Source organism: Nomascus leucogenys, chromosome 14 (assembly GCF_006542625.1).
Source record: "Nomascus leucogenys isolate Asia chromosome 14, Asia_NLE_v1, whole genome shotgun sequence".
NCBI classification, from domain to species: domain Eukaryota; kingdom Metazoa; phylum Chordata; class Mammalia; order Primates; family Hylobatidae; genus Nomascus; species Nomascus leucogenys.
The window spans coordinates 39,149,804-39,177,273 of record NC_044394.1 but is presented as its reverse complement, the minus strand read 5'-3'; the positions used below and the strand labels follow the sequence as shown (position 1 = coordinate 39,177,273).

The window sequence follows — 27,470 nt, the reverse complement described above, 5'->3', positions numbered from 1 at the left end:
TAGGACTGCCGAATTCAGAGGCACTGGGCTAGAGGGGGCTTCCCTGACGGGTCAGATGCTTTGAGTCTGTTCCCTTAGAATTGTTCCCTCCCAAGCAAAAGCCACAGTAACTTGTGCTCATCCTGGAAAAGTGAATACTGCCCGGAGCTCCGGAGACAGTAAAAGGAAGGAAAGGACCCTCTCCTCATCCCTGTTAATGTCCCAGACACTTAAGGCCCAGGGACAGGAAGGTATTTTTGGGACTGGGAATCTGTGGCTTACAGAGATTATGCAAAAATAGGAGGGGAAATTTGGCACCCCTGCCAGAAAGAGAGAGTGTGGCCTTGTACTGTCTGATTCTCAAAGGCTCGGCAGGTCATGAGAGGAAGACATGAGCTGTTACACAGGTAGGGGCTGGGGTGGACAGCAGGCTTGGCTCGGCTGGTGACTCCTCACCATTCCTTGGGTTATGAGCCAGCTGTCTATGGGCTCCAGGTCAGACTCCCCACCTCTACCTCTCTTCTGGGCCGAGGACAGAAAAGTCTCAGAAAGAAAAGTCACAGCAAGACCCATGAGAAAGAAGTCAATAGCACATATTGTGGAAAAATAAAAGTCACTCTTCAGACGTGATCCTTTGCCACATAAGGAAATGTGATGCCCTGCTCCCAACCTCCACCCCTGGCATGTCCCCCTTACCTGCCTGGAAAAAAGAAGAAAAGTTTAGTGATCAAGAATCCCAACAGGATAACACATACTCATGCCAACTACTCCCGTGCCCTTGGAAAATCTCTAGGAGATCACAGAAGGTTGACCAGAGCCGCTTCTCTCAATTACGGCTATCAGGGTTGGCAGGTGGTCAACTTTTCAAAGAACCAGCTTTTACAAAAGCAATTCTACTTTTTTCTTTTTCTTGCATTTTTTCTTTTTTTTTCTTCTCTTTTCTAGTGGCGTGTGTATTCTTTTTCTAAACTCTTGAATACTAAATTTAGGTGTATTATTGCCTTTTAAAATATTTATTTATTTGAGATCTCACTACGTTGCCTGGACTGGTCTCAAAAACTCCTGGGTGCAAGCGATCCTTCCGCCTCAGCCTCCTGAGTAGCTGGAATGACTTTTTCTTTTTCTCTTTTTGAGATGGAGTCTTGCTCTGTCACCCAGCCTGGAGTGCAGTGGTGTGATCTCAGTTCACGGCAACCTCTGCCTCCCGGATTCAAGCAATTCTCTGTCTTAGCCTCCCAAGTGGCTGGGATTACAGGTACCCACCACCACACCTGGCTAATTTTTGTTTTTGTTTTTATTTTTTTTGAGACGGAGTCTAGCTCTGTCGCCAGGCTGGAATGCAGTGGCACGATCTCAGCTCACTGCAACCGCCACCTCCCGGGTTCAAGCAATTCGCCTGCCTCAGCCTCCCAAGTAGCTGGCATTACAGGCATGCGCTGCCACGCCCAGCTAATTTTTGTATTTTTAGTAGAGATGGGGTTTCACCATGTTGGCCAGGATGGTCTCAATCTCCTGACCTCGTGATCCACCCACCTCGGCCTCCCAAAGTGCTGGGATTACAGGCATGAGCCACTGTGCCCGGCCCTGGGATGACCTTTTCTTGACTGGCTTGGTTGGATTTGATTTGTAGAGGTGTGGCTACACAATTTTCTCCCATTCATTTATTTTATTTTATTTATTTTTGAGAGGGAGTTTCACTCTTCTTGCCCAGGCCGGAGTGCAATGGCATGATCTCGGCTCACTGCAACCTCCGCCTCTGGGTTCAAGCGATTCTCTTGCCCCAGCCTCCTGAGTAGCTGGGATTACAGGCATGTGCCACCATGCCCAGCTAATTTTGTATTTTTAGTAGAGATGGGGTCTCTCCATGTTGGTCAGGCTGGTCTCGAACTTCCGACCTCAGGTGATCCGCCTGCTTCGGCCTCCCAAAGTGCTGAGATTACAGGCGTGACCCACCGTGCCCAGCCTTCCTCTTTTTTATTGTGTTCTTAATTTCTCCCTTGGCCTCATTTTCATTTCCAGGTCAGCATGGCTTGGGATGGGACAAGGTAACCTGAAATGCTGCAGGTGGGCAAGAATATGTGTAGACACACACAGACACACACAGCCCACGTGCTCTGCTGCCCTGTATCGCTAAGGCTGTGGCCATGGCATTGTCCCATGGAGCAGCAAACATGAAAAGCAATCTAATGGCCGGGCACGGTGGCTCACACCTGTAGTAATCCCGGCACTTTGGGAGGCCAAGACAGGTGGAGTGCCTGAGGTCAGGAGTTCGAGACCGACCTGGCCAATATAGTGAAAATCTGTCTCTAGTAAAAACACAAAAATTAGCCTGCTGTGGTAGTGGGCGCCTGTAATACCAGCTACTCAGGAGGCTGAGGCAGGAGAATCGCTTGAACCTGGGAGATGAAAGCTGCAGTGAGCCAAGATCACACCACTGCACCCCAACCTGGGCGCCAGAGCGAGACTCCATCTCAAAAAAAGCAATCTGCCTACCGCTGGGTGGAAAACCTGCTGGAGTCATCAGGACCTTTGAAAATAGGGAGCTAGTCCAAGCCACACATGCTAAGGGTGAAGGGCGGGAAGTCACTCACATCTCCTGGGCTCAGACCCAGGCCTAGGCACTGATAATGGCAGGGGTGCAGCAGGACACACCCTGGCATGGACAAGGCAAGTCCTGGAGCCAGAGTGAGGGACAAATGAGGTCAGCCTCGTAGGGGCACAACAGGGCTGCTCCCAGTGCAGGCCAGGGTTGGCCAGGAGGAGGGGATGTCCTCACCAGGCAGTATCCTGGTAGGCTCCTAGCTGGGCTCTCTAATGCCCACACTGGGGCAGGTGGGAGGACATTCTAAGTAATGAGAGAATCAGAGCCATGAGAACTGCATTGATTTTGGGTGTCCCAGTCTCAGGGGTTCAGGTGGCACTGCCAACTCCTGTGGAAAGGCGTGGCACTGCCAACTCCTGTGGAAAGGCAGGGCACTGAGGACCCAAGGCAGCCAGCTGGCTCTTCTGCGCCCTCTGGTGACCAGTGCAGAGGGATGCATGCCCTCAGATCCACCAGGCGAAGGCCAGCATGGATGAGGGAGTGAGTCCCTTCCCCCAAGAAGGAGCATCCTGTGGAAACCAGCACTGCTGCCTGCCTGGGCCCACTGGACAGGGGCTTAAGAAGGCTAAAAATTGGGACCCAGGAAGCAAACAGCCCTTTTCAAACCTTCCTGTCCAGTGGACAGATGATAACTGCCCTCTCTAGCCCAGCTGGGGGACCCAGACAGGAGTTCCAGCTGTTGTCGGCAGCTATTCCAAGGACCCTCCTCCTCCCTGCCCCTGCAAACAGACATGCATCCATACACATTTCTTAGTTAGGCAAAAAGAAAAATCTCATGAGAAGCATTAAGACACACATCCTTTCCCCTTCAGTAATCTGAAATTGTACAGAAAGCATGGCTATGTTTGGGGGAGCCCAAACACATACCATTCCCTCCACTTCACTGTGCCGCACCCCCTCACCACCACAGGACACCCTCCCAGCCACCACCCAACTGCGCCAGCTCTGTAAACAAACCCTGGCTCTCAAATGCCTTCTAATGGGGTTGGTACTGCTCTGCTAGGCCAGTGACAAATGGCCATCAGAGATGTGGCTCAGGTCAGCATTGTCCTTCCTGGTGCAGGCCATGGTTTTATCAGAGCACTGACCACCCTGTGGCACTGTAACAGGTGACCATAGGAGACTTGTGCCTGGAGAACTTGGGGCCACTGTGGTAGGAAGAGCAGGGGTTCTGGAGATGGACACTAATCCTAGGATTGGAACCCCAGCTTGCTGTCTGCTCTCTGGGTGTCTCAGCCTGTCTCCCACCTCCCTGGGACTGTTTCCTCTTGGGTGGATTGGGAAGCTCACGTGTGGCCTCATCTCACAGAGTGAGGTGAAGACTCAATGAGGCACTACCTGGGTTCCATGGGGTGTTCCCCATGGGTCTCTCCCCCAGGGTGTCCCTGCCCCCTGTGCAAGCCAGTTTCTGCTGAATTACCCAGCAAGCTTTGCCAAACCACCTGACTTTCCCTCCAGAAGACTCCAGGCAGAAAAACAGGGTTAAAGACCTACCCCTTCTGAGCTCTGTTTTCGATTGTCTAGGGCAGAAGCAAGTCCTCCGACAGCCTGGGGATCCTCATAGGTTACCCTGGAGATGAAGAAGCAGCACAAGCAGAGTTCATTTTCCTCCAATAGTCATGGAGGGATGGGGAAGTGGCCTGTAATCACTTCTTTCCTATGGTCCTTCCTCAGATGTCCTTGGAAAAACATTTCCTGAGACCTTGACATTGAGCAGAGGCTAAGGGCTCATGTTGTCTGTCTCCCTGCAGTGAACGCTAGGAGGCCTGGGTCCTAGTTCAGGCTGAGCCACTAATCTCTGCGATCTCAGATTTTATGCACCTCAACATCCCTCTCTTGAGTAACAATACTGAGCATCTCTGAAGCTCAATGTCAGGGTGTCCAAAGTGCCCTAATACTCCTCAGAGGGAAGACTAGATAAACACAAAGTAACATTAATTCTTATTTTATTAGCAGCAGCCTCAGTGGCATTGACAGGGAAGGTGGTCTCTGGGACCCAGGACTGTCACTGATTATAGGAGGTCTTCCTCCACTCTCCGACTCCTTTAGCTATATCTGTTTTACAAGCAACTTTTGCTGGTGAAGGGCACATGGGATCTTGGGTTTCTGCTTACCCAACTGAGTCCCAAGCAGGACTCAGGGTGCTGAGTGCACCAAGGTGCTGGGTTCCTGGGAAAAAGTGTGTCTCACCCGCCTTTAGGCCTAACAGAAAGCTCAAAACATGTACAGTGCCTCCCTGAGATGTAGGGGATTCTCTCTTTTGGAATCAACTCCCTGAATTCCAGATGGCTCATCCTAGCCAGAGCTGCTACCAGAGGAGCCTCTGCTCTGACCACTTATTTTAGTCAGGAAAATCTTGCTGTAAAGAATGGGTTCACCCTGCATGGCTGCACCCTCCTGCTTCCGAGCTTCTCCTGTGGATGAGGGGCCAGGCAGGGTCGTGTCTGCAGCAGCAGCATAGGGAGAAAAAAGAAAAGCTGTCTCTTACAAATGACAGGAGAAATCACACTCCAATCAACCCCAAGGGCAGGAGAGTGTGTGTGTGTGTTGGGAGGGGGGAGGAGGTGGGCAGTTGGTGTTTATTCAGTATCTGCATCTAATGCCAAGTCCTTACAGCCATGCTTTAAAGTTCCTGGCAGTCCTGGACATGGTAAATGCCTTTTTGTGCTGGCCTGTGACCAGGCATGGGCCAATCCCCCCATATCTTTAGAAGCCACTAGAAGGGGCCCCACATACATCTTGCGCTGCTCAGCCAAGGAGTTTCCTCTCGTCTGGGCAAACATGTCAAAGCCGTCACGGGGAATACATTGCTGGAGTGAACTGAGGGTGCCACTGACGCTCTCTGTCCCCAAGTCTGTGGCAACAAAACAAATGGGTGGCAGATGAGAACAAAATGTAGGCTGTAGATCTGATGAAGGGCCCCCAAGCTAGGATGCCAGCCAGGCGGGTTTAGGTTCCATGGGGAGGGTGGGGCGGGACTTTCCTTGGTACTCCCAGTGCACCACATGCCGGAGGAGCCGGGGTGGGCCAGATGGGGGACGGGACAGCCACTGCCCCTCAAACTGCTCAAGGAGGCGAAAGAGTCATAACAAAAAAGAGATTGCTGGGGTGATAAGTCAGGGACTGGCGCCAGTGCACCTGCAGATTTTCCATAATGCCCTTCTCGCTTGGGCTCCTCATTAACTCAATCACAATGTCCAAGGACCTGCAACATCTATTTATTCAGCAAATATTTCTTAGGTACCCACCATGTACAGAGCTAGATCTTGAGTAGACCAAATTGAATTTGATATGGTCCTCAGCTTCAAGAAATTCAGAGTGGGCAAGAGATAAGCCACAGCAGTGCTTGGCTTGAGACATCAGGAAAGACTCAACCAACACAAGAGTGGGTCTGTAAGGATAAGGGGGAGGATGCTGTGGGGAGAAGGGGAAAGGCAGATACAAAGGCACAGGGTTTGGAGGCCAGGGTGTGTGAAGTGAACAATGCTCACAGGAAAAGATTTGTGGAGGAAGTGGCTGGTAATACCTCAAATGCCAGGTAAAGGAGTGGGTGGGAAGACACTAGACTTTTTTTTTTTGTTTTTCTTTTTTTCAAAGAGACAGAGTCTTACTCTCTTGGCATGATCATGGCTCACTGTAGCCTTGACCTCCCGGGCTCAAGCGATCCTCCCACCTTGGCCTCCCAAGTAGCTAGGACTACAGGTATGTGCCACCATGCCCAGCTGTTTTAAAATTATTTTGTAGAGACAAGGTCTCGTTATGTTGCCCAGGCTGGTCTCAAACACCTGGCCTCAAGTGATCTTCCCACCTCCACCTCCCAAAGTGATGGGATTGCAAGTGTGAGCCACCACCCCTGGTGGACACTACACTTTTTTTTTTTTTTTTTTTTTTTTTTTTGAGACAGGGTCTCACTCTGGATGCCCAGGCTGGAGTGCAGTGGCACGATCTCAGCTCACTGCAGCCTTGACCTCCTGGGCTCAGGAGATTCTCCTACCGCAGCATCCTGTGTACCTGGGACTAAAGGTGTGTGCCACCACTCCCAGCTAATTTTTTGTATTTTTAGTAGAGATGAGGTTTTGCTATGTTGCCCAGGCTGGTCTCGAACTTCTGGACTCAAGCAATCCGCCTGCCTTGGCTTCCCAGAGTGCTGGGATTACAGGCGTGAGCCACTATGCCTGGCCTACTATACCTTTTTTAAGAAGAGAGGTAGCAGAATCCAATTTGAATTTTTTTTTTTTTTGAGACAGAGTCTCACTCTGTCACCCAGGCTGGACTGCAGTGGAGTGATCTCGGCTCACTGCAAGCTCCGCCTCCCGGGTTTATGCCATTCTCCTGCCTCAGTCTCCTGAGTAGCTGGGACTACAGGCGCCCGCCATCACGCCCAGCTAATTTTTTGTATTTTTAGTAGAGACGGGGTTTCACCATGTTAGCCAGGATGGTCTCGATCTCCTGACCTCGTGATCCACCCACCTCAGCCTCCCAAAGTGCTGGGATTACAGGCGTGAGCCACCGCGCCCGGCTTTTTTTTTTGAGATGGCATCTTGCTTGCTCTGTTGCCCAGGCTGGAGTGCAGTGGCACAATCTCGGCTCACTGCAACCTCTGCCTCCCAGGTTCAAGCGATCCTCCTGCCTCAACCCGCCTAGTAGCTGGGATTACAGGCCCAGCTGATTTTTGTATTTTTAGTAGAGGTGGGGTTTTGCCATGTTGGTTAGGCTGGTCTCAAACTCCTGACTTCAGGTGATCCACCTGCCTCAGCCTCCCGAAGTCGGGATTACAGGCGTGACAATTTGAATTTTAAGTATTAAATCTGGCAGTCATATATGTTGGACTGACTGAAGGCAGAGACATCTGTTCCGATACAGAAATAGTGGCTACAAATATACGAAATATTGAGAAGCTAGAATTACAGCAACTGATAGCCACTAGAAGTTTAACTCAAGTCAAATGAAAGGAAAGTAGACAGAGAAATATTTTTTAAAAAGGAAAACAGAAAAGCAAGACAGAGGAAAGAATTTTGAGGGCCATGCTTATTATTTCAATGTTATAATTTCATTTGTTATAAATTGGTATCATCCAGTATAACCAATGTGCTAGAGTCATATACACACTTTGAATGTACAAACTAAATGAACTGTGGAAAGTGGTGAGTTTCTTTTAAGTTCCAGACAATGGACTGCTTTAGGCTGATGGTAAAGTTCAAGGAGGGCAAACATTTCAGTGCTGCTACCTCCCATTTCCAAACCCTCTGTAGATATTGACAATCAATCAATCACAGACTTTTCTAAGCCCTGATGTGGCTTCAGCATCCTCCTCAAACCTGTGTTCCAAGAAGCCAAAGAGCTGAAACCTATCTGCCCTCCTTGACCTAGTTAATATTGATTATTTATTTATTTATTTATTTTTTGAGATGGAGTCGTCCCCCAGGCTGGAGTGCAATGGCGCGATCTCGGCTCACTGCAACCTCTGCCTTCCGGGTTCAAGCAATTCTCCTGCTTCAGCCTCCTGAGTAGCTGGGACTACAGGTGCCCACCACCAAGTCTGGCTAATTTTTTTGTATTTTTAGTACAGATGGGGTTTCACCATTTTGGCCAGGCTGGTCTCAAACTCCTGACCTCAAGTGATCCACCCACCTCAGCCTCCCAAAATGCTGGGATTACGCGCCTGGCCTTGACCTAGTTAATATTGAAAAGGAAATTACTTCAATCATAGGGAATGTTCCATATAAAACATGGCAGGTGACCTTTCTTTCTTTTTTTTTTTTTGTCTTTTTGAGACAGTGTCTTGCTCTGTCGCCCAGGCTGGAGTGCAATGACGCGATCTTGGCTCACTGCAACCTCCACCTCCCAGGCTCAAGCGATTCTCCTGCCTCAGCCTCCCGAGTAGTTGGGATTGCAGGTGCCCACCATGCCCAGCTAATTTTTGTATTTTTAGTAGAGACTGGGTTTCACCATGTTGTGGTCAAGCTGGTCTCAAACTCCTGACCTCAGGTGATCCACCCACCTCGGCCTCCCATAGTGCTGGGATTACGGGTGTGAGCCACTGTGCATGGCATGACCTTTCTTTAATTCCTTGGAATTTCCCCCATCCCTGCTTTCCAACATAGATTTTAAACTTCAAATTTAGGGGAAAAAAGGTATGAATTGAAGGTAAGGTGGTACAACTGGCTAGGACTCAGGAATACACTTTCACATGTATTTCCCAAAAGACTCTCTTTGGGTCTTCCAAGAAAGAAAGAGAGGTGGCCTGCAAGGGAGGCCAGTGGTAGGAAGTAAGGTAGGCCCTTTTGTCCTTATGAGACACTCACCCAAGCCTGCAAGCTGGGAGGAGAGGGAAGATGGGGGTGCTGTGTTCCCCACCATTGGGCTCACCACGGCTGGAGACCCTGGCCCCAGGTCTATTAAGTTGTCTTCGGTCACTTCATTCAGTACCTGTCAGAACGAGAGATTAGCCATAAGCCCCAGAACCCTGGAGTCAGGGTCTGAGGTAGAAGCTAGCAAGGCAACTGTGCAGGGTTCCAAGAAGAAAAGCATCAGCGCTGCTCTAGTACAGAAGCAAGGCCACTTCCCCCACCTGCCTTCCAGGTCCATGGTGGGCCTGGATGTCAGTGAGCCCTGCCCACTGCCTCCTCCCTGTCCCCACTAGAAGGAGGGGTTGCTGAGTCAACAGTGACTGTCCTGGGAGCTGCAAACTTAGGGCTTCCTTGCCACCTTCCCATCAGGGGTGCCTGCTAGCTCTGCCCTAGTATCCCATCAACCAGAGCTTGCCTCTTCAATTTCCCAAATATTTCAACCCCAGTTAGAAAAACTGGAGTTCTCTCCAGCCTCCAAAAGGTGGAGGGGTAGGTCTGGCCTCAGGAGATGAGAGGATTCTGAAGGAATACTTACTCCATTACTGGCATTTTGAACCGATCGGCCAGACCTGTATCGTTCGAACCTAACGGGGGAAGGGAAAGCAGAAGTAAGGAGAGAGGATGCCTGTGATATGGCCCTGTGAGGTGCTCACTAGTTCTATGAAGAATCCCTGGGACCAAGACCAGCCAGTCCCACCTGGGGGCTAGGGAGTGAAACCATACATCAACTCTGCCATGGCTTCCTCTGTGTGGGGCTCCCCCTGAGAGGATCAGCTTCTCACCCAGAGTGGGCATCAGAAAGGGGTGGTGGCTGGCCCATCATGGAGGTCATTGTGAGTGTCCCCAGCCTCTCCTCACACACCTGGGCCCAGAAAGCTCCTCTTGTCCCTGGAGGGAGAGTGGCTTAACCACCTTACCTTGGAGCTCTCCAATGTTTACACCACCAGGCAGTAGCTGCAGACTCCCTATTTCACAGGGCTGTGTTCAGGAGCAACTAGCTAGTGTTCCTAACATGCTCCCAACTCAACCTCTGGGGAAAGGGGGTGGGGCACACATAGGGTGGGCACCAGCAGGAGGAAGGTGGACGCATGGCCCTGGCTACGACCTGGGGAAATGCTCGCCAGTAGCTGCTACAGAGAGGCCTGGGCCAATCATTGAAGGACTGCTAGGAGGGTGGAGTGAGTGTCCTCTGCACCCAGTCAGGCAGTGCAGGGGGACTTGGCTTTGAGCAACTGTCGAAGGCCAGGTCATCCTTCTATCAGGTGGGGAATGGAAGAGTAGTTATGAGGTGTGTGTTGGGGTGGGGCAGAATAGATTATGTTCTGTATCGTATTTAAAAACTCCAAATGCCACGGGCAGTGGTAGCTAAGAGACTTTTTCCAGCTGGAACCTTAGACGCCCAGGTTTAGTGAGTTATGCTGCTCCACATTTGTCTCCCAACTTGCTGGGGTCAGCATCGGTGACAAGGGATCCCCAGGAGGAATGATCTGGGTAGGCAGTGAGTGTCCACTGTGGTTTTAAAAAAGACTTGTGTGTTTTTTCAACAGTGGTCTATAAGGAGAACAGGTATATTAATACATCTGAAACAATTTTAATCCTGGGGTACCTTTCCCACACTCATCTTCAATGAACAATGAGTATCATCAAAGACACTCCAACTAGGATAGCACTTCCAGCCACCAGCCCCAGGCTTTGCCCTGAATTATGTGTAATGCTGAGACTGGGGGACTTTTGGGTGAAAATACTCATATTAGTTAGCTCCTGTTATGCTTTCTAGCAGGGCTTAAATAGGTTTAATAGGTTAAACCTAAGCCCATTTACCATGGAGAAACTGGAATCACATGGCAAGACAAAGGGGCCTTGGGCTGGGAGTCAGGTCCCCTCAGATCTGCTCCTGTTCTCCAACTGATGCACTGGGGGTCCTGGGGATGCCCCCACACTTACTGCAGAGGTTTCTTCACCTGTCAGGTGGGCACAGAGCCACTGGTGTGTACTTCCATAGTCAAAAGATGAGACAAGGCCCAAGGCTGTGACAGCCATAACAAAACCACCCTTTAGGCCCCCAAAGGGTAACGCAAATGCAAGCATCTGTCCCACTCACCCTAACTGATGCCAGGTCCTTGTCCTCCTGATGAATCCAGCAGTAGGTTGTGAGTCAGCTGGTGCGGCAGAGGGGACCAGGACCTTAAGTCTGCAGGGGACTCAAGCCACTGTCCTGTCCTCTCAAGCCTCATCTTTAAGGGGAAAAGGTTGGCCTGATCATGGTCCTTTCTGGTCCTTATGCTGAGTCCTTCATGAAAGCCCAGTGTGCTTCCATCAGGTGACGAGCTGGGAACTGTGCTTGCCATTATTCCTCCTATTTAAAACTAGGTCTAAATAAGACATTTTGGACTTTGTCTTGCGGGAAGGCTTTGGAAATGAAAAAGAATTTGCAGGTTTGTTACCTCAAACCCAAAAATGATTTGGCTGCAGAAAGAACTAGAATGAATGTGTGCACGCTTCCCTAAGCAGCAGCATTCCAGCACTTACACCCGCCTGCTTCCCCTGAATGCTCTAGATAACACTGACATTTGCAAAGGAAAAAGCTTTTTTTCTTTTTTCTTTTCTTTTTTTTTTTTTTTAAGATGGGAAAGAGGAAATCCTTTTTCTTAGTAGAGATTTTTTTTTCCCTTTAATCCTTTTCAAATATAAAGGATCATCAAAGGAGCAGGTGCAGAAGCTCTGGGGCCCAGAGGCCCCCAAGTGCTACCCCTCCCTGGGGCTGGGGGTGGCGGAGCAGTGGGGAAAGGCAGAGCAGCCTGAGGCTTACAAAGGGCAGAGCCTAATTCTGCACGTCAACTTCCTGCTGCTTCTGCTGCTCAGTTCCCAGGAGGACAAGAAGCATTTTTCCTGTCAGCCGGGAACAAATTAGCATCTCTGATGAGTATTTTCCAACTCTAATCTCTCTCCCTCTCCCTCTCTTTCCTTTGTTTATGAAAGAAATCCCTCTGTTATGGCAACAATCTTTTCAAGAGAAAAAAAAAAAAAAGAAATCCGGCTCCCACCTCTCATATCGAAGGAAGACGTTGTTGAGGTCATCGTTCACATGCAGCAGCTCCTCGGTGACCTCCTCGTTGGACACGCGGGAGATGAGTTCCACGATGCGCTGCTGCATGGCCCGGCAGGTCCTGTTGAGCTCCTAGGGAACACATGCACCTCTGGGTAACCTGCTGGGTGTGCTTTTTGTCACATTCTATCTCCTTTGAAAAAATTTGTACTGATTCTTAAAAGTCACAAAAGGAGTACATGCTTGTTCATAAAACCAGACATGTACCGAATTCAAAGTAGAAGTTCCCTCTTCACTGCCTGCCCCTCCTTCCCCAGAGGAAACAAGTACTTTTTCAGCAGACAAATGTCCAGACAGACATACTGTTGTATGTATACAAGTACATGCTTGTACAAATCATTAAAAAATATTAAAATGTGATTCTTTCCAGATTGCTTTTTCTCAACAAAATATTCCAGACCCCGTTCTCCATCACTTGGTACAGACTGCCTCATTCCTTTGTGTGTGTTTCATAATGTATCTCGCCATTCTTCTATTGTTGGACATTTAGATTGTGGTCTCTCTTTTTGTGGCCAACCCAAATAATGCAGCAATGAACACCTGTACACACACATGCATATGCACTTGGGCAAGCACTTCCATAGGACAAGTTCCTTAGCAGGGAAATTTCTAGGTGAAAGGGTATGGTCATTTATAACATTAATTAGTAATAGTAAAAGGCCCTCCAAAAAGATGACATCAGTTTACTTACACTCCCAGCAACAGCAGGAGTGTATTTTATGACTGCATTAGGTATATTTTGGTGGCATGTCTGCCACTTTGTCAAGGCCTCAGAAGCCCAGGCAGCTCCCTGGCTGGCCAAAAGAGGAAATTTGCACACTCCCAGTTGCCCCCGGAGCCCTCTCTACCCTTAGAAGCAACATCCCCGTGACGACAGAGCCTTAGCACTTTATGGCCTGGCTTCCATGAGCCTTCCCTGTTCCAGAACAGCAGACTTACTGATGCCCTTGTTCAAACTTGCTTATAGAGCTCCCTCAATTCCTGCCAGGCCCCTTGCCATCTCGATGCCAGACTGAGGATGCTACAGAAGAGGGAGCTGGCAACACTGCCAGGCTAGCCCCCAAGCATGTGACCAAAGCTCCGAGTCCCAGTGTGCCATACAGAGGGAAATGCTATCCCCACCTACCTGGGCACTGGAGGGTGCCAGTGAGTTAAGGTGATAAGACATGAAGGATAAGTCTCTCCTTCTCACAGCTCAGCCTCAAAATGACTTCATTTTGAAACCGTTTCTGGTAGAAGTAACTGATTTATTCACAGGAGACATGGTAATCTCTCTTTAGTTCCTCATATTGTCTCATAATCTGGCTAGCTTGGCTAAAGGGTCTTCCTTCCTACCACATCATAAACTCTTGAGGGGGTGTTGCCATTTATCCACTCAAGGATGCCCTCAAGCCCTGCACTGAGCCACACACAGTGAAAAAGCCCAGTAATCATCTGCTGAACACATCACTGAGGTGGTCAATCAGCCAGTGGGGAATCAAAGGCATCCCCCCTGCATGTCCCTGGTATCCTGCAACACAGCACTCACACAGGGGCTGGGCTTCTTATCTGCCTTCCCCTCTAGACTGAAGCTCCTTGAGGGCAGAGAAGGCGTTTCCCTGGTACCCATGACTGACACATGGGAGGCACTCCCTAAGTACTTCTGAGAGAATTAATTAATGACTCTAAAGTATTCAGAGGCTGGGGCCAGGTGTGGTGGCTCATGCCTGTAATCCCAAAACTATGGGAGGCCGAGGTGGATGGATCACGAGGTCAGGAGATCGAGACCATCCTGGCTAATACAATGAAATCCCATCTCTACTAAAAACACAGAAAATTAGCCGGGCGTTGGTGGCAGCGCCTGTAGTCCCAGCTACTTGGGAGGCTGAGGCAGGAGAATGGCATGAACCCGGGAGGCGGAGCTTGCAGTGAGCCGAGATCACGCCACTGCACTCCAGCCTGGGAGAGAGAGCGAGACTCCATCTCAAAAAAAAAAAAAAAAAAAAGGATTCAGAGGCCAAGTGCAGTGCCTCGTGCCTGTAATCCCAGCACTTTGGGAGGCCAAGGTGGGCGGATCACTTGAGGTCAGGAGTTTGAGACCAGCCTGGCCAACATGGTAAAACCCCATCTCTACGAAAAAATACAAAAATTAGCTGGGCACAGTGGCATGCATCTGTAATCCCAGCTATTCAGGAGGCTGAGGTGGGAGAATTGCTTGAACCCGGGAGGCAGAGGCTACAGTGAGCAGAGATTGCACCACTGCACTCCAGCCTGGGGAACAGAGTGAGACCCTGTCTCCAAAAAATAAAAATAAAATATAAAGTATTCTGAACTCTTGGTCCCCGCAAATTACCAGCTCAGTTATCCACATACGCTCAGTCTTCTCAGCACTCTTCACTCAGAGAATGGGGAATTCTTATTCATCCAGGATCTAATTTTCCCTCTCTAGGACTCATCCCAAGCCCCACTGAACCAGCAGTAAGCACTTATAAACATATAGACAAGTGCTAGAATTAATAAGAAGAGGTGAATATGGGATCTTAATTGCAGGGGACACTACTATCCAGTAAAGAGAAAACTCCACAAAATGCCCACTCTCTTCTGTCGTGAATGGCTCATGTCCCCAGGCCAGGCAGGAGAGGGGCTCTCAAAAAGCTGCCTGGGCCTCAGGGCCTGCCAGATGTGGTCTGGATTGCCAGGCAATAATGGCCACAGGCACCAATGGACACTCACAGGTCAAAACCCAGTCACAATTACTGTACACAGGAAAACCAACAACACAGGGGAAACACTCACTACAGAATGAAGCATACTCAGGAGTGATGCTGAAAACCAAGCCAGGCCCTTAACATTAAAACAAACAAAAACAAAATAAAAATGTCCAAACTTATGAAAGAAGCAATCACATTAGATCACGTGAAGAATTCCAACAGCCAGGACTGAAGTGAACAATTAAAATAATCATAGTATTTCTAATATATTGTTAAAACGCACTGAGCATCTGTTCAGGGCTGACAGGGGAGCACAGATTTTGGTTAACTTTGACAGACCATCCTCCCCTGCTTCCTAAAAGAAAAAAAGGATACTTGGCCAATACTTGGGCAGTAGATTTATGCCATACTTTGGAAGAAGCACCAGAGGGAGACCTGGCCAAAGTGTGCAGGATGGAAAAGGGAGGCTGGGCAGTAGGACAGAGAAAAGAGGTCAAACAAACTTCTGCCTCTCTGCTCTGCCATGGACTGTTCCGGGCCACCGTGCGGGTCTCCTCCCCAGGGATGCGGATGTGCCAACACACATGAGGACCGAGCCAGGCGCTGCTGAGCTCCTCTTTGCTCCAGCGCTCCAGGTGTCTGCGGAAAATCTCTGATGAGCAAAAGGATCTCAAGTGCCAGCTCAGGACCCATTCCCTCAGGCAAACAGGCCCATTACAAGAAAGTGTGGCCTCTGGGGTTTGTGGCCTAGCAGGCAGCCCTGGCTGTCCTTGGTTGGGGAGGGAGAAGGAAAAAAGTCAATCACTTCTCATTCAAGCTGCAGGCCAATCACAAGGCACAGGACCTGCAAGTCAGGGGAGTGTGGCAGTATGTTGTGGGAAACAGATCCAAGTTACCCTCCAGAAGACTGGGGTATCAGCACCTAAGGCCCACAGGCCATCTTCAAATACACCTCAGACTTTCCAGGATATAGGTGGCCTCAGGCACTTGCCACATTGCTCAAGGGCTCCTGAGAAGTTGGCCATCTGCCTGCAATGTCCCTTATTTCCTTTTCCATCAAACAAACTCTTACTCATCCTTCGAAGCCTCAGGATGTTTCCCCACTCCAGTATTTTGTCATAAAAATTTTCAAACATACAGCAAAACAGGAAGAATTTTACAGTGAACGGACACCATATGCCTATCACCTAGATTGTACCATTAACATTTTACAGTGACAGCTTTAACACATACTTCCCATTTATTCATCTTCCTGTCCACATACAATGTTTTCTGGGGATCTCCCACCACCCCACCCTCCTTAAAACTCCCAAAGCATTCAACACACTCCAGTCTGTCATCAGAGCCCCTCTAGAAAAACCTCTAGCAAGGGGTGACCAGCCCCCATCTGCACTCCACACAGTAGAAGCCCCAAAACGAAGAGTAGGCCTCAAGGGTGGTTCACTGGATTTAGAGGATAACCAAAGCAGATTCCTCAGTAGACTGCAGGAAGTGTCTCAGAAACATGGCTACAAATACTCCCAGCACCGGCGGCCTGATGGAAGGGAGCAGGGGTTGATGTCAGTCTCCTCAACAGAGCCCTAGCCCCAGCTGGGTGCTGGGGACCAAGCTGCAGGCAGCAAGTAGCCTGTGACTGGATACACTCTCCAAGTCTCCAGTCCTCTCCAGGCCTGCTTCTCCCTGTGTAAAATAAGGGGGCTGCATTCATGAGGAAGTTCTGCAGAAGGCCACTGACATGCTGCAGCAGCCTCCATGGCACGGGGCCGGGGCAGCTGGGGCTGCTCTGCTTTTCTCAATTTTAAACATTGCCATTCACTGTAAAATTTTATTTGTGGAGGAAAAGTTTCCATACTTTATTTATTTATTTACTTACTTATTTATTTTTTGAGATGGAGTCTTGCTCTGTCGCCCAGCCTGGAGTGCAAGTGGCGCAATCTCGGCTCACTGCAAGCTCCCCCTCCCGGGTTCATGCCATTCTCCTGCCTCAGCGCCCCAGGTAGCTGGGACTACAGGCGCCTGCCACCACACCTGGCTAATTTTTTGTATTTTAATAGAGACAGGGTTTTACCGTGTTAGTCAGGATGGTCTCGATATCCTGACCTCATGATCTGCCCGCCTCAGCCTCCCAAAGTGCTGGGATTACAGGCGTGAGCCACCGTGCCCAGCCATTACTTATTTATTTATTTATTTAATTTGTTGAGATGGAGTCTTGCTCTGTCACCCAGGCTGGAGTGCAGTGGTATGATCTCAGCTCACTGCAACCTCCGCCTCCTGGGTTCAAGCAATTCTCCTGCCTTAGCCTCCCAAGTAGCTAGGATTACAGGCACCCGCCACCATGCCCAGCTAATTTTTGTATTTTTAGTATAGATGGGGTTTCACCATGTTGGCCAGGCTGGTCTCAAACTCCTGACCTCAAGTGATCCACCTGCCTCAGCCTCCCAAAGTGCTGGGATTACAGGTGTGAGTCACTGTGCCTGGCCTCCATTAGTTTAAAAAAAAAGTTTGGAAAGTGTTAGATGATTTCTGAGGCTCTAACACTGTGACCTCAGCTTGGAGGAAGAATGAGCCCCAAGGGCACAGAATGAAGTGATCTCATCAACAGTCAGCACCAGGAACATCTGCTCTGGCCTTGTGTTTGCTGCCTCTTCCCCACAGCCTTCCCACTGGGGTGGTGGGTTAGACAGCTCCCAACTCCACAGGCAGGGCCTCTATGCTCCAATCCTGGAGAAGCATCCTGATGGCTTTCCAAAGAGCTATGCTAAAGACAGGCCCAGAGACTATGACCTGGGGCTTCCACATCAGGGATTTCCAGGGGCCTCTGCACAGAGAAAGCTTTACCATCTCCTGGCTTCAGTCTTTTACACCTGTCTCAAAAAGGAAGAAAAGGCCATGCATGGTGGCTCACACCTATAATCTTAGCACTTTGGGAGGCCGAGGCTGGTGGATCACTTGAGGTCAGGAGTTCAAGACCAGCCTGGCCAACATGGTGAAACCCCATCTCTACTAAAAATACAAAAATTAGCCAGGCATGATGGCAGGTGGCTGTAATCCCAGCAACTCGGGAGGCTGAAGCGGGAGAATCGCTTGAACCCGGGAGGCAGAGGTTGCAGTAAGCCGAGATCATGGCATTGCACTCCAGCCTGGGTGACAAAGCGATATTCCTTCTCAAAAAAAAAAAAAAAAAAGAAAAAAAAGAAAAAAAAAAAAAAGGACAGAAGGCAGAAGGTGAGAAGGTGAGAGGAAGGCCAGATGTTAAAGACTTTTGCTACCACAGTGCCAGCTGGCCACCTGCATGTCCTCTGTGGTGTCATCACAGCCAGACCCTCAGCAGGCTCACTTGGGAGACTTTCCTCTGCTTCCTCCACCTCCAAATCACTCAAAGTGTGATTCTCTTTGGGCCTAAGACACCCGAGAGCCTACTGCTTGCTCAGGTCACCCTTTCCACTGTGCAACAGCCAGGACAGGAATTTCCTAAACGTTGACGACTTCAGCTTTGGCCTTCTATTTCTGGTCCTCAACAGAGGAAAGAACAGCTGGTCACTTGTACAAAAGCCCTCCATCTATTAGAACACCTTGGTAAATATCCTCTTTTTTCTATCTAATTAATCCCAATGCCTTTATCTTTTCTTCAAGGGACATTCTCATCCCTACCTCACACAACAGTCTTTTAATCATCTTTATGGATTTCCTCTGAGCCCTCCACAAGTTTGAAGGAACACAGAATAAGGTCCTGAAGATCTGTTTTCTGTTGCTGCAAAGATGGGAGGGAGAAAAAAGTCTTTGTTGATGAGAAAGGGGAATAATGAAGCTAAACATGTAGAATAAACTAGATTTCTCTAGAGAAAATGGCCTTGGCCATTCTGTCTTTGTTGAAATGAGACACAAGAAGGAAGAGGAGATACACCATCTGCTACTTGGAGAAACGAGGAGGCCTCTGTTATTATCTGATGCTGATGAATGGCCACAGAAGAACATATATTTTTGGCATTATTGTATTACTTAAAAGTTATTCATTGAAGACAAAGCTCAAAAGGCTAAATTGGGAGAGACAGAGGGCACTGGATGACAGAATCGCAATCTTTAAAGATCCCAAAGGCCGGGCGCGGTGGCTCACGCTTGTAATCCCAGCACTTTGGGAGGCCGAGGCGGGCGGATCACGAGGTCAGGAGATCGAGACCACGGTGAAACCCCGTCTCTACTAAAAATACAAAAAATTAGCCGGGCATGGTGGCGGGCGCCTGTAGTCCCAGCTACTGGGAGAGGCTGAGGCAGGAGAATGGCGTGAACCCGGGAGGTGGAGCTTGTAGTGAGCCGAGATTGCGCCACTGCACTCCAGCCTGGGCGACAGAGCGAGACTCCATCTCAAAAAATAAAAATAAAAATAAATAAATAAATAAATAAATAAAGATCGCAGAAAGCCGAACTCAGGCTTTCTGCAGGTAAGGGTATGCACTTTAGCAGGGACAGATGCAGTGTCTTGAATTTCGGGCCCAGACCTAAGGGTCCTTGAACAGGATGACAAAGATAGGCTTAACCACCAGATGAGAAGTGATGCAGCAGGGTTTTCAGCTGATGGAAGCTCTCCATTTTATAATGTCTGCCTCTTGTGAAGAACTGCCTATCCCTCCCCGTGGTGGGCTGCCAACTGCCACATTTGTTCCATGTGGAGACTGGGCAGTGGGTGGGGCTTACGGCAATCTTCAAATATTTAAGGATCTACCCACATGAAAGAGGAATTAGTCTTGTTCTAGTGTCTAAGAAGACAGACCAGGATCAAAGTTATGGGGAGCCACACCTTAGATCAATGTGTGAAAGGGCTTTCTAACAATAGTCACGAAAGCTAGGATTTGTGAGGCTTTGCCTAAGCCCAGCCCTGCGCCAGGCACTGCCAAGGTGCAAGTGATCACTCCAGTCTAGAGAGGAGAAGGGGGCCTGGAGATGGCTGGTGACTTACCTAGCATCGCCCAGCTCATCAGTGGGAGGGCAAGGATGGGAAGGCATTAATTCATAGGCCTACGTAATTTGTATGCCTGCTGTGCTGCTGCCCGAAGTCTAACCAAGATGTCCATTTGAAAGCAAGAGGGCTGCCGTGAACAGCCTGTCACTGGGGACACGCAGAAAGACCCAACAGATAAGATGCTGTGGAAGAAATCTGAACACAGGTGTAGAACTGAACCAACCTCCTGGAAGGTCTCTCCCAACTCAGAGAGTGGAGGATTTGACACATAGCTCAAGAGGAGGAGTTGCTGTGTTCACTCTGGGCACCCTGCCTTCCTTCTCCTCAGGCGCTCCAGCTACGCTGACAGCACAGGGTGCTAGAGTGGCCTCAGCCTCTCCTCAAATATCAGCCACATACCCATGAGTCTGCAGGCAAATAGCTCACACTGCCAAGTTTCCTTGCTGCTCTTGCTTCACTGTGGGAAGCTACATCCAAAAGTGCTTTGCGATGTGCAGGAGGCAACCGGGACATAACCTGCCCACAGTTATGATCATCCTAGGGCTGACACCACCAATTATCTCTCTTCCTATTCCCCCCACCTCCTACCCCAGCAATTTATACTTGAACTGGGAGCAACTTCTGTTGGTGGGAACATCTGGGTTGTTTGTTTCCATGGCCTAGCCAGCACTCTCAGCTCTGCACTTCTCTGCCCCGAGCACTCTGGCTGCCCTCCAGCTTGATGGAGAGTCCTGGGGACACATTCTGATTCCAGCACTTTCCAAGCAGACAGTGGTATTTCTCCACATGGAAGGTTGGCGGTTCAGTGTGGCTCTGACCCTTGGGAGACCCTGCCTGCTGGCTTCTGACTGCCAGGGGAAGAAGGGGAGGGAAGATATCAGCGATGGCAGAGGTGTGCAGCCAACCAGCCAGGAGGGCTGTGTCTGTTCACGGCTGTCCACAGTGCTGCCCAGCTCCTGAATCTCTTGTTGCTGGAAGGACAGCCTCCCACTGGCACCCAGAGGCATTCTTTTTCTGTTTGATTTATAAGATAGCAGTGAGGGCTGGGAGGCTTGGAGTTGGAACAAAACAGAGGGAAGGAAAACGTCATGGGAAGCAACCTATTTTTGAAAACTGTGAGCTGACGCCAGGAGATTAGGTTCTGTTTGTCTTGGCTGATGGGCTTGTTTAAAAAAAAGAAAAAAAACCCAAACCCCCTTTCTCCACAAAACACGAAGTATTCCTGCTGTCTGGGTCTGCTCTGGCTGTCTGGAAGCATCTTGGCTTTGTTCAACACACCCCCTGCTGCCAGGAGCACGGCTCTATCCAGAGCAAATCCCCCCTGTCAGCAGGAATTCCGACGCTGACACAGCACAAAGCTGCCTCAAGAGGCCTTCTCAGTTTCTGGACTGACCTCAGAATCCTGTGCATCTGGGTAACGCCTGGCCGAACCTTCCTGCAGGCTGGGGATGGAGGCCAATGACAATGCATTCAAGGGAAGCCAGGTCCCCTGGAATGTGGCACATATTCAGCTGGATCTGCTGAGCTGAGGCAAGCCTGGGCTGATGCAGGTGTGTCAGGAGTGAGGTCTGGGAACTAGGGAGAGGCCACTCAGGACTCCTCACTGGGGCTGGGCCAAGGGTACTTGTCTCAGCTTCAAGAGCAGGCTGGTGTAGTTACAAGGAGACAAGTTGTTTCCCGGTCTATTTCCTGCAAAAAGCTGCAAGCTCCTCCAGAGCAGGGACCACAGCTCATGCACCTCTGTGCCCCTAGGACTGTGCTTTGTGTTAGGCCTGGAACAGGTCTCCACCCACCCTCACCCCCATAAGAGCTGATGGCTTTGGAGTAGGAAGGGGGCACAATAAGCAGCAACTTGGGACCAGGACAGGGCCTTCACAGGCGGCAAGCATGTGCCAGCAGCAGGGTAGAAGGTGTAGCACTTGGGGACCAAGACTGACAACGGAGGGCCGGACACAAATGGCAGTATCAGCAGCAGCAGCAGGAGTATCATGAGAAACTCATGCCAGGTTGCCAAATCAGTCTGGCTCCTGACATGTTCACTCAAGCATCTTGCCTCCCGTTGAAAAGTGTGTGGGGCCTTGTAGTTCACAGCATCCTTTTTCCACCCTCCAGAAGGTCACTGCTTCTAAGGGCAGTACCACTGACATTTTCTGCAAATGCCAGGGTCATCTGAGGCTGGGTGTGGTGGAGATCTGGGCACTGGCTCTGGACCTGCTGCCCTGGGAAACAGGCCTGAGGTGGGGGCCTTGACCCTGGTTTCAGGGGTAGACTGCAGGCCGTCCACTCCTGGACCCCTTTCTGCCATGCCCCCAGATCCATGGGCTGTCCAGAGGCGGGAAGGCCAGTTTGCAATGGCAAACCACAATATGCCTGGGAATCCTCAGTGTTAGGGAAAAGCACAGGAGCATCACACTTCATCTCAGTCTCAGGACACCTTGGGGGTGAGGTGCCACTAGAAGGGCTCCTGTGCACAGTCAAGGTTGAAAAGGCCCTCCTGCAAAATGTGATGTTGAGGCACCAAAATACAGAAATAGTACAAGCTCAACTACGTTTAAAATAAACCTACAAAAAAGTCAGAAAGAAAATACATCAAAGCACCTACAGTGGTTATTTACGGATGCTTGGGTCAAAGAAAGTTATTATTTTCTTTTCTGTGCTTTCTTTTTCTTTCTGTGAGCATGTATTCTACAACTGGCATTTTATAATCAGGAAAAAAATGTTATTAAGGAAAATAAAAAAGAGAGACAGTGGTACTGGCCTCTGCCTGTCCATAGGCAACACGAGGCTGCGTGTGCGCTCACATGGACTATCAACAACAGGGCCACTGGACCTGTCCCGCCTTGACGCTGTGTCCCTGGGTGGGATCCTCCAGCAGTGTACGGTGGTAGAGCTGCCACCACAGGCCAAGTGCTTCTGAAAGATGACTCACCTGCAGCAACTCCAGATCAGATGAATCCTCCTGTCCAGGGACCATTTCTGTTAACATCTCAGACATGACTTTTGTGTTTCCTCGAACGACATCCAGTTCACTCCGCAGCCTGGCAATCTGGTGGGGGCCACGAGGAAGGAAAGCAGGAAGGAAAGGTCAGTCAGCCTGCACTTGCAATATCAGAATCAGCTTGCTCCTAGGCTAGTGACAATCCTTCTCACTGGGAGATCTGGGTCGCCTTTCTGAGTGCACACTGCAGAGGCTACCTTCTCATCTCCCTCTGGCCTGCCTGTCAGCTCTGAGAGAGCTGAATGGGCCCTGCCACCAACAGTCTATTGTGCCTCTCTGACTGTGACACGAAAGCAGTACCACGTAGTGAAGGGCTCTGTGTCAGGAGTGCACCAAGCTGGCTCTCCGTCTCGGCTCTCCCACCATGGGAACTTGAGTAGAAGCTGAACCTCTCAGGGCTTCCATTCCTGCTCTTTAAAATCCAAGTGCAGGAGGGCAGGAGCTCTGAGATCCCTTCAGGGCTGAGATCCTATTCTACAAAGCTCTGAATTATAAACTCTGCTCCTAGGAGTTTTACATCTAAACACTAGGATCCTCTGAGAGGCTGGGCAGTGTCAACAGCACTTTTCTGCTGTGGCAAGAATGAGAGAACAGGGGAAGACAACAGGGGAGACACCTCCCCACCCAGCTCCCTACATGGTAACACAGCCCCTTGAAAAATACCCAAGTTGCCCATTAGCGATCCCAAAGCCTGAACCCAGGCCAAGGCCCGAGGCTCCTCTCCAGCAACAGAGACATCATACACTTTCTCCCCTTGCCCTCAGTCCTGTACCTCAGATCTGCCCCTTCACTCCCTCAACCCCCTCGAAGCATCTGCAGAAACCACAGGAACCTTCCTTGTCCACGGTGAAGTATCATAGAAGAATCTGCATAGAAGTGCCTACTGGTCCCATCACTCAGTGACAAGAGACCAAATAACGCTGGACAGAGGTCAAGAACTGCACAGGACACTGGAGGGAGCCCTGGAAGACTCAGCAGCAACATCCAGAGCCGGACCTGAGCCTCTCTGAGCCTTCATTTCCTCACCTACAGAAAGGTGGCACTAACCTCACCAGGCTGCTGTGTTTCCCATGTGGCGCCTGGCATGCAGGTATGCTCTCTACTACACACATACGGCCCTTGTTCCTGCTCAAAGGTCCAGAGAGAGGAACTGTAATGTCATTCTTCCTGCACCGTGACCCAGCTTAAGTGACAACTCCTCTCCTCAGTGAAGCCTTTTCTGACTCTCCCCACCCCATCCTGAGGTAGAAGCAACAACTCCTGCCTCCTCGGGTTCCCATTCGCTGTGCCATCTTCCACTATTGCAGCTGTAGCAGCCTCTCCTGTGTGGGTGGGCTCTCTCAGCAGGCCTTTAGCTTCTTAGGGCAGGAACTCAGCTGGGTTGAGCTTTATACCCTCAGCACAGAGACAGGGACAGGAGACCTCAATCAATGGTCTACCAGGGAGATGGTCTGGGTCCCAAGAGGCTCTTGTTAGCCTCTGGCTCTGCCTGGTGGATGATCCAGGGGTTTTCTTCAAAGTCTTGGTAGAGAGAAGAGGTTTCTGGCTAGGAAGGCCCAGGAGGGCTATGGGTAGCCACCCGGTAGACTCTGAAGCCCTGGGTCCTCTTGGCCAGGCTGGGTGCTGACCTGCCTATCTCTGCTTGCATTCTGCTCCCCCAGGGGCAACAGGCCTCAGGGCTCCTGTGCTACCTATGCCCAGACCCTCCAGACCCAGCATCTTCTGGCTACTAGGAGGGCCTTCCCGAGCACCTCCCACACTGTGAGTTGGTGAAGGGGCTCAGTAACTGTCCAACTTCAAACATTTTCTGCCTTCCCTCAGAGCAGGAAGGGCACAGTTCTGCCCAAAGAAACAGGGCCAAAAGCCAGAGACCTTCTTTCCCACAGCACTTGGGTAGCCACAGTGAGGACCTCTTCCATCTGCCTGTCAAGCCCACAGCTGCCTGGTGGGGTAACAAATCGCTTGTTCTACTGATGGGAGACTGGGGTTAAATGTCCTGACTGAAGCCTACAGCGAGCAGCAGAGCTGGAGGCTCACACCCAGGCCCTGGGTGCTTCAAGTTCACTCCTCCTGCTCTCACCATACTCCCTGCTCAGAGCTAGCAGGGAAGTGTGAGGAACACAACACAACACTGCCATCCCTACACACACATTGCTTGACCCCTCTGCTTCAGTGAGGTTCCACAGCCATGACATTGTCACAAATAGTAAATAAAGATTTGGTAAATATAAACATTGGAGTTTTTTTTTTTCCCCCAAGTCTGACCAATTCTCAAATTGTAACTAATTGAAGTTCTATGGATTCTTCTAAAGAGCACTCCCCAATTCATCTAAAAAATCCAGTGTGGGGTTAAAACTGCATTAGTTTATCAGGAAGTAACCCAGGAAGGTGGGGAGTGTTTGGGATAAAAGCAGGCTTCTTGTGCTTCAGGAGGGCCTCCCTGATCAGGTCACAGGCCTCTGATGGCTGACTTTTTTTATAGGATAGATCTAAGCCTCTGCATGACAGACAAGCCCGTCACAACTCAGCTGCACATCTATGCTTTTGGCCTCATGTTCTGCCATGGTTTCCTCCCGGATCTGGGCCCTACATATGTGCCTTCTCTCCAATCAAGCCACCTGCTGCTCCAAGAGAGCAGCCTCTGCACCTCTGCATTGCAATGTTATTGCTGAGCATGCGGTCTCACCTGACAAAGCCTGACTCCTATGTCAGGACCCTCTGCATGCCAGGTCCCGGGTGCCTCCCAGGCACCACTCAACCCTGGGCTCACAACTCTGAGCCCTTGGTTCTGCTCCCCACCACAGCCTGACCACACTCCATCATGACTTCCTCAGCATCTGTCTCCCCTGGGGATTGAGCCCTTCCATCTCTGTGTCCCTAACACCCAGCACAATACCTGGCTTGGGGGGCCTTTGTAAGTGTCTCCCAGAAAGATGAATAAGGATAGTCAGCTGGCTTGCCTATGGCCCCGAAGTATGCAAGTACCTGTTCTGAATTGGCTGTGATGGGGCCAGTCACACTCAGAGCTGGGGCCTGCGGTGCGGAGTAGGGAGCAGGAGGCGGCGAGGAATAGGAACCAGCACTTGTCCTCTGCTGTGATTGGGACCTGGGCATGGTCGCGGCTGGATCCACTTCAGGGACACTCTGGCATGGCAACAACAAAGTCCTCTGTTTACCTGGGCTGCCTGCATAGCTGGACCTGGTACCTACCCCACCCCATGCGGCAGTTCTCCAAGGCTGCCCACGGAAGGCTCAAGGCCCTGCTCCACTGCTGCCTGGGTGAGGCTCACAGAACCCCACTGAGCCCAGGCTCTCCATCTGGGAAGTGGGGCTGCCAATGGCTCCTCCCTCTACTTACCTCTCAAGGAATGTGTGGCAGACAATGAAAGCAACTCCAAAAGGCAGCACTGAGAGTGCTCTGTGAGCCCTCTGGTCATGGTTCCTATTATTAAGACCACCTCAGGATCCAAGTGGAGGGAGGGCAGTTATTAAGTTTTGCTAATCACAGATCTTTACTTCATACCATAAGAATTAGTTTTTTGGTCTTTACAAGTAGACTAATATAAATAGTAATTATGCAATTTACCAAATGTTTTTTGTAATTATAGGAACAACAACACTGCTCTCTGTCATTATTAGAAGAATGAAACAGGTTATGTTGATTTCACAAAGCATAGCGCATGGTCTGGAGGGATCATGATGAAAACAGGCTCTAGAAAGGGCAATCCCTTGGGCCAGGTGTGGTGGCTCACGCCTGTAATCTCAGCACTTTGGGAGGCCGAGGCGGGCGGATCATAAGGTCAGGAGATAGAGACCATCCTGGCTAACACGATTAAACCCTGTCTCTACTAAAAATACAAAAAATTAGCCGGGCGTGGTGGTGGGCACCTGTAGTCCCAGCTACTCGGGAGGCTGAGGCAGGAGAATGGCGTGAACCCTGGAGGCAGAGCATGCAGTTAGCCAAGATCGCACCACTGCACTCCAGCCTGGGCAACACAGCAAGACTCCGACTCAAAAAAAAAGAAAGGGCAATCCCTCATGCTTGCCCTTTGGGCATCTCAGATGACCTCTTGCACATTAAGATTAAGTCGTGTTCCTATGAGAGACGTGCACAGGTGTGCTGTCCTTCTCAGAGATGGGCAGTGGGGGCAGGCAAGGTGAAGTGTACTGGGATGAGGTGCCACTCCCAGACCCTGGTGCTTTCCTGGCTCTCCCCTAGGCGCTAGGAGTGGAGCTGATTCCCAGCCAGTAGAGGGATTAGCTTCCTTGAGAAACCATGAGGCATGACCTACATGCTTTTAACCCTGAAGTGCCAAGCTGCCCCCTCCACGGTGCTCGAGTTACTGTTGGCACTGCAAAAGCTTTGGTGGGATGCCCCTAAAGGGACCTTCCCAGGGCTTTGATCCCAAGGCTGATGGAATCAAGGATTGAATCCAGAATCAATTCTGGATTGATGCTGAATGTTCACAGCTCAAAATAAATTTTAGATCCATTTGACTTAGTACAATTAAAAAAACAGAAAGCTACTTTTTGACCCAAGAGTGACATCAAGCCCTGAGGTGCTATGGTGCTCCAAGGGACAACAGGATTCCCACACCAGATTCTAGCGGCCTCTGAAAAGCAGGTGCTAATGACCCTCACAGGATGGCCCCGCCCAAGTAGCCATTTCCATGAAAACCCTGAACTGATCCCTCTAATATATTCTTCCACAGACACTGCTGCCACTTAATCACCAGTCAACCAGCTGTCTCACTCCTGCATGCCCCTTGTTATTAAAAAGGAATGCCC

The 27,470-nt window shown here is 50.1% G+C and overlaps 1 protein-coding gene across 8 annotated transcripts in view; it reads right to left on the bottom strand.

The window, feature by feature from the left end:
• Positions 1 to 27,470, bottom strand: part of TOM1L2 (target of myb1 like 2 membrane trafficking protein) — a 135,053-nt gene that overhangs the window by 13,814 nt on the left and 93,769 nt on the right. For 3 of the 8 annotated variants that reach the window (XM_004090379.3, XM_003279863.4, XM_030827641.1), the window contains 7 exons: positions 25,668 to 25,826; positions 22,614 to 22,730; positions 11,976 to 12,109; positions 9,467 to 9,515; positions 8,887 to 9,010; positions 5,318 to 5,435; positions 4,076 to 4,151 (listed from right to left, as the gene is read on the bottom strand). In XM_004090379.3, the coding sequence (XP_004090427.1) occupies positions 4,076 to 4,151; positions 5,318 to 5,435; positions 8,887 to 9,010; positions 9,467 to 9,515; positions 11,976 to 12,109; positions 22,614 to 22,730; positions 25,668 to 25,826 (777 nt within the window). Of the gene's footprint in view, positions 1 to 435; positions 523 to 4,075; positions 4,152 to 5,317; positions 5,436 to 8,886; positions 9,011 to 9,466; positions 9,516 to 11,975; positions 12,110 to 22,613; positions 22,731 to 25,667; positions 25,827 to 27,470 lie in introns of all 8 variants that reach the window. The other 5 variants (XM_030827640.1, XM_030827642.1, XM_030827643.1 and 2 more) reach the window with 3 other exon arrangements.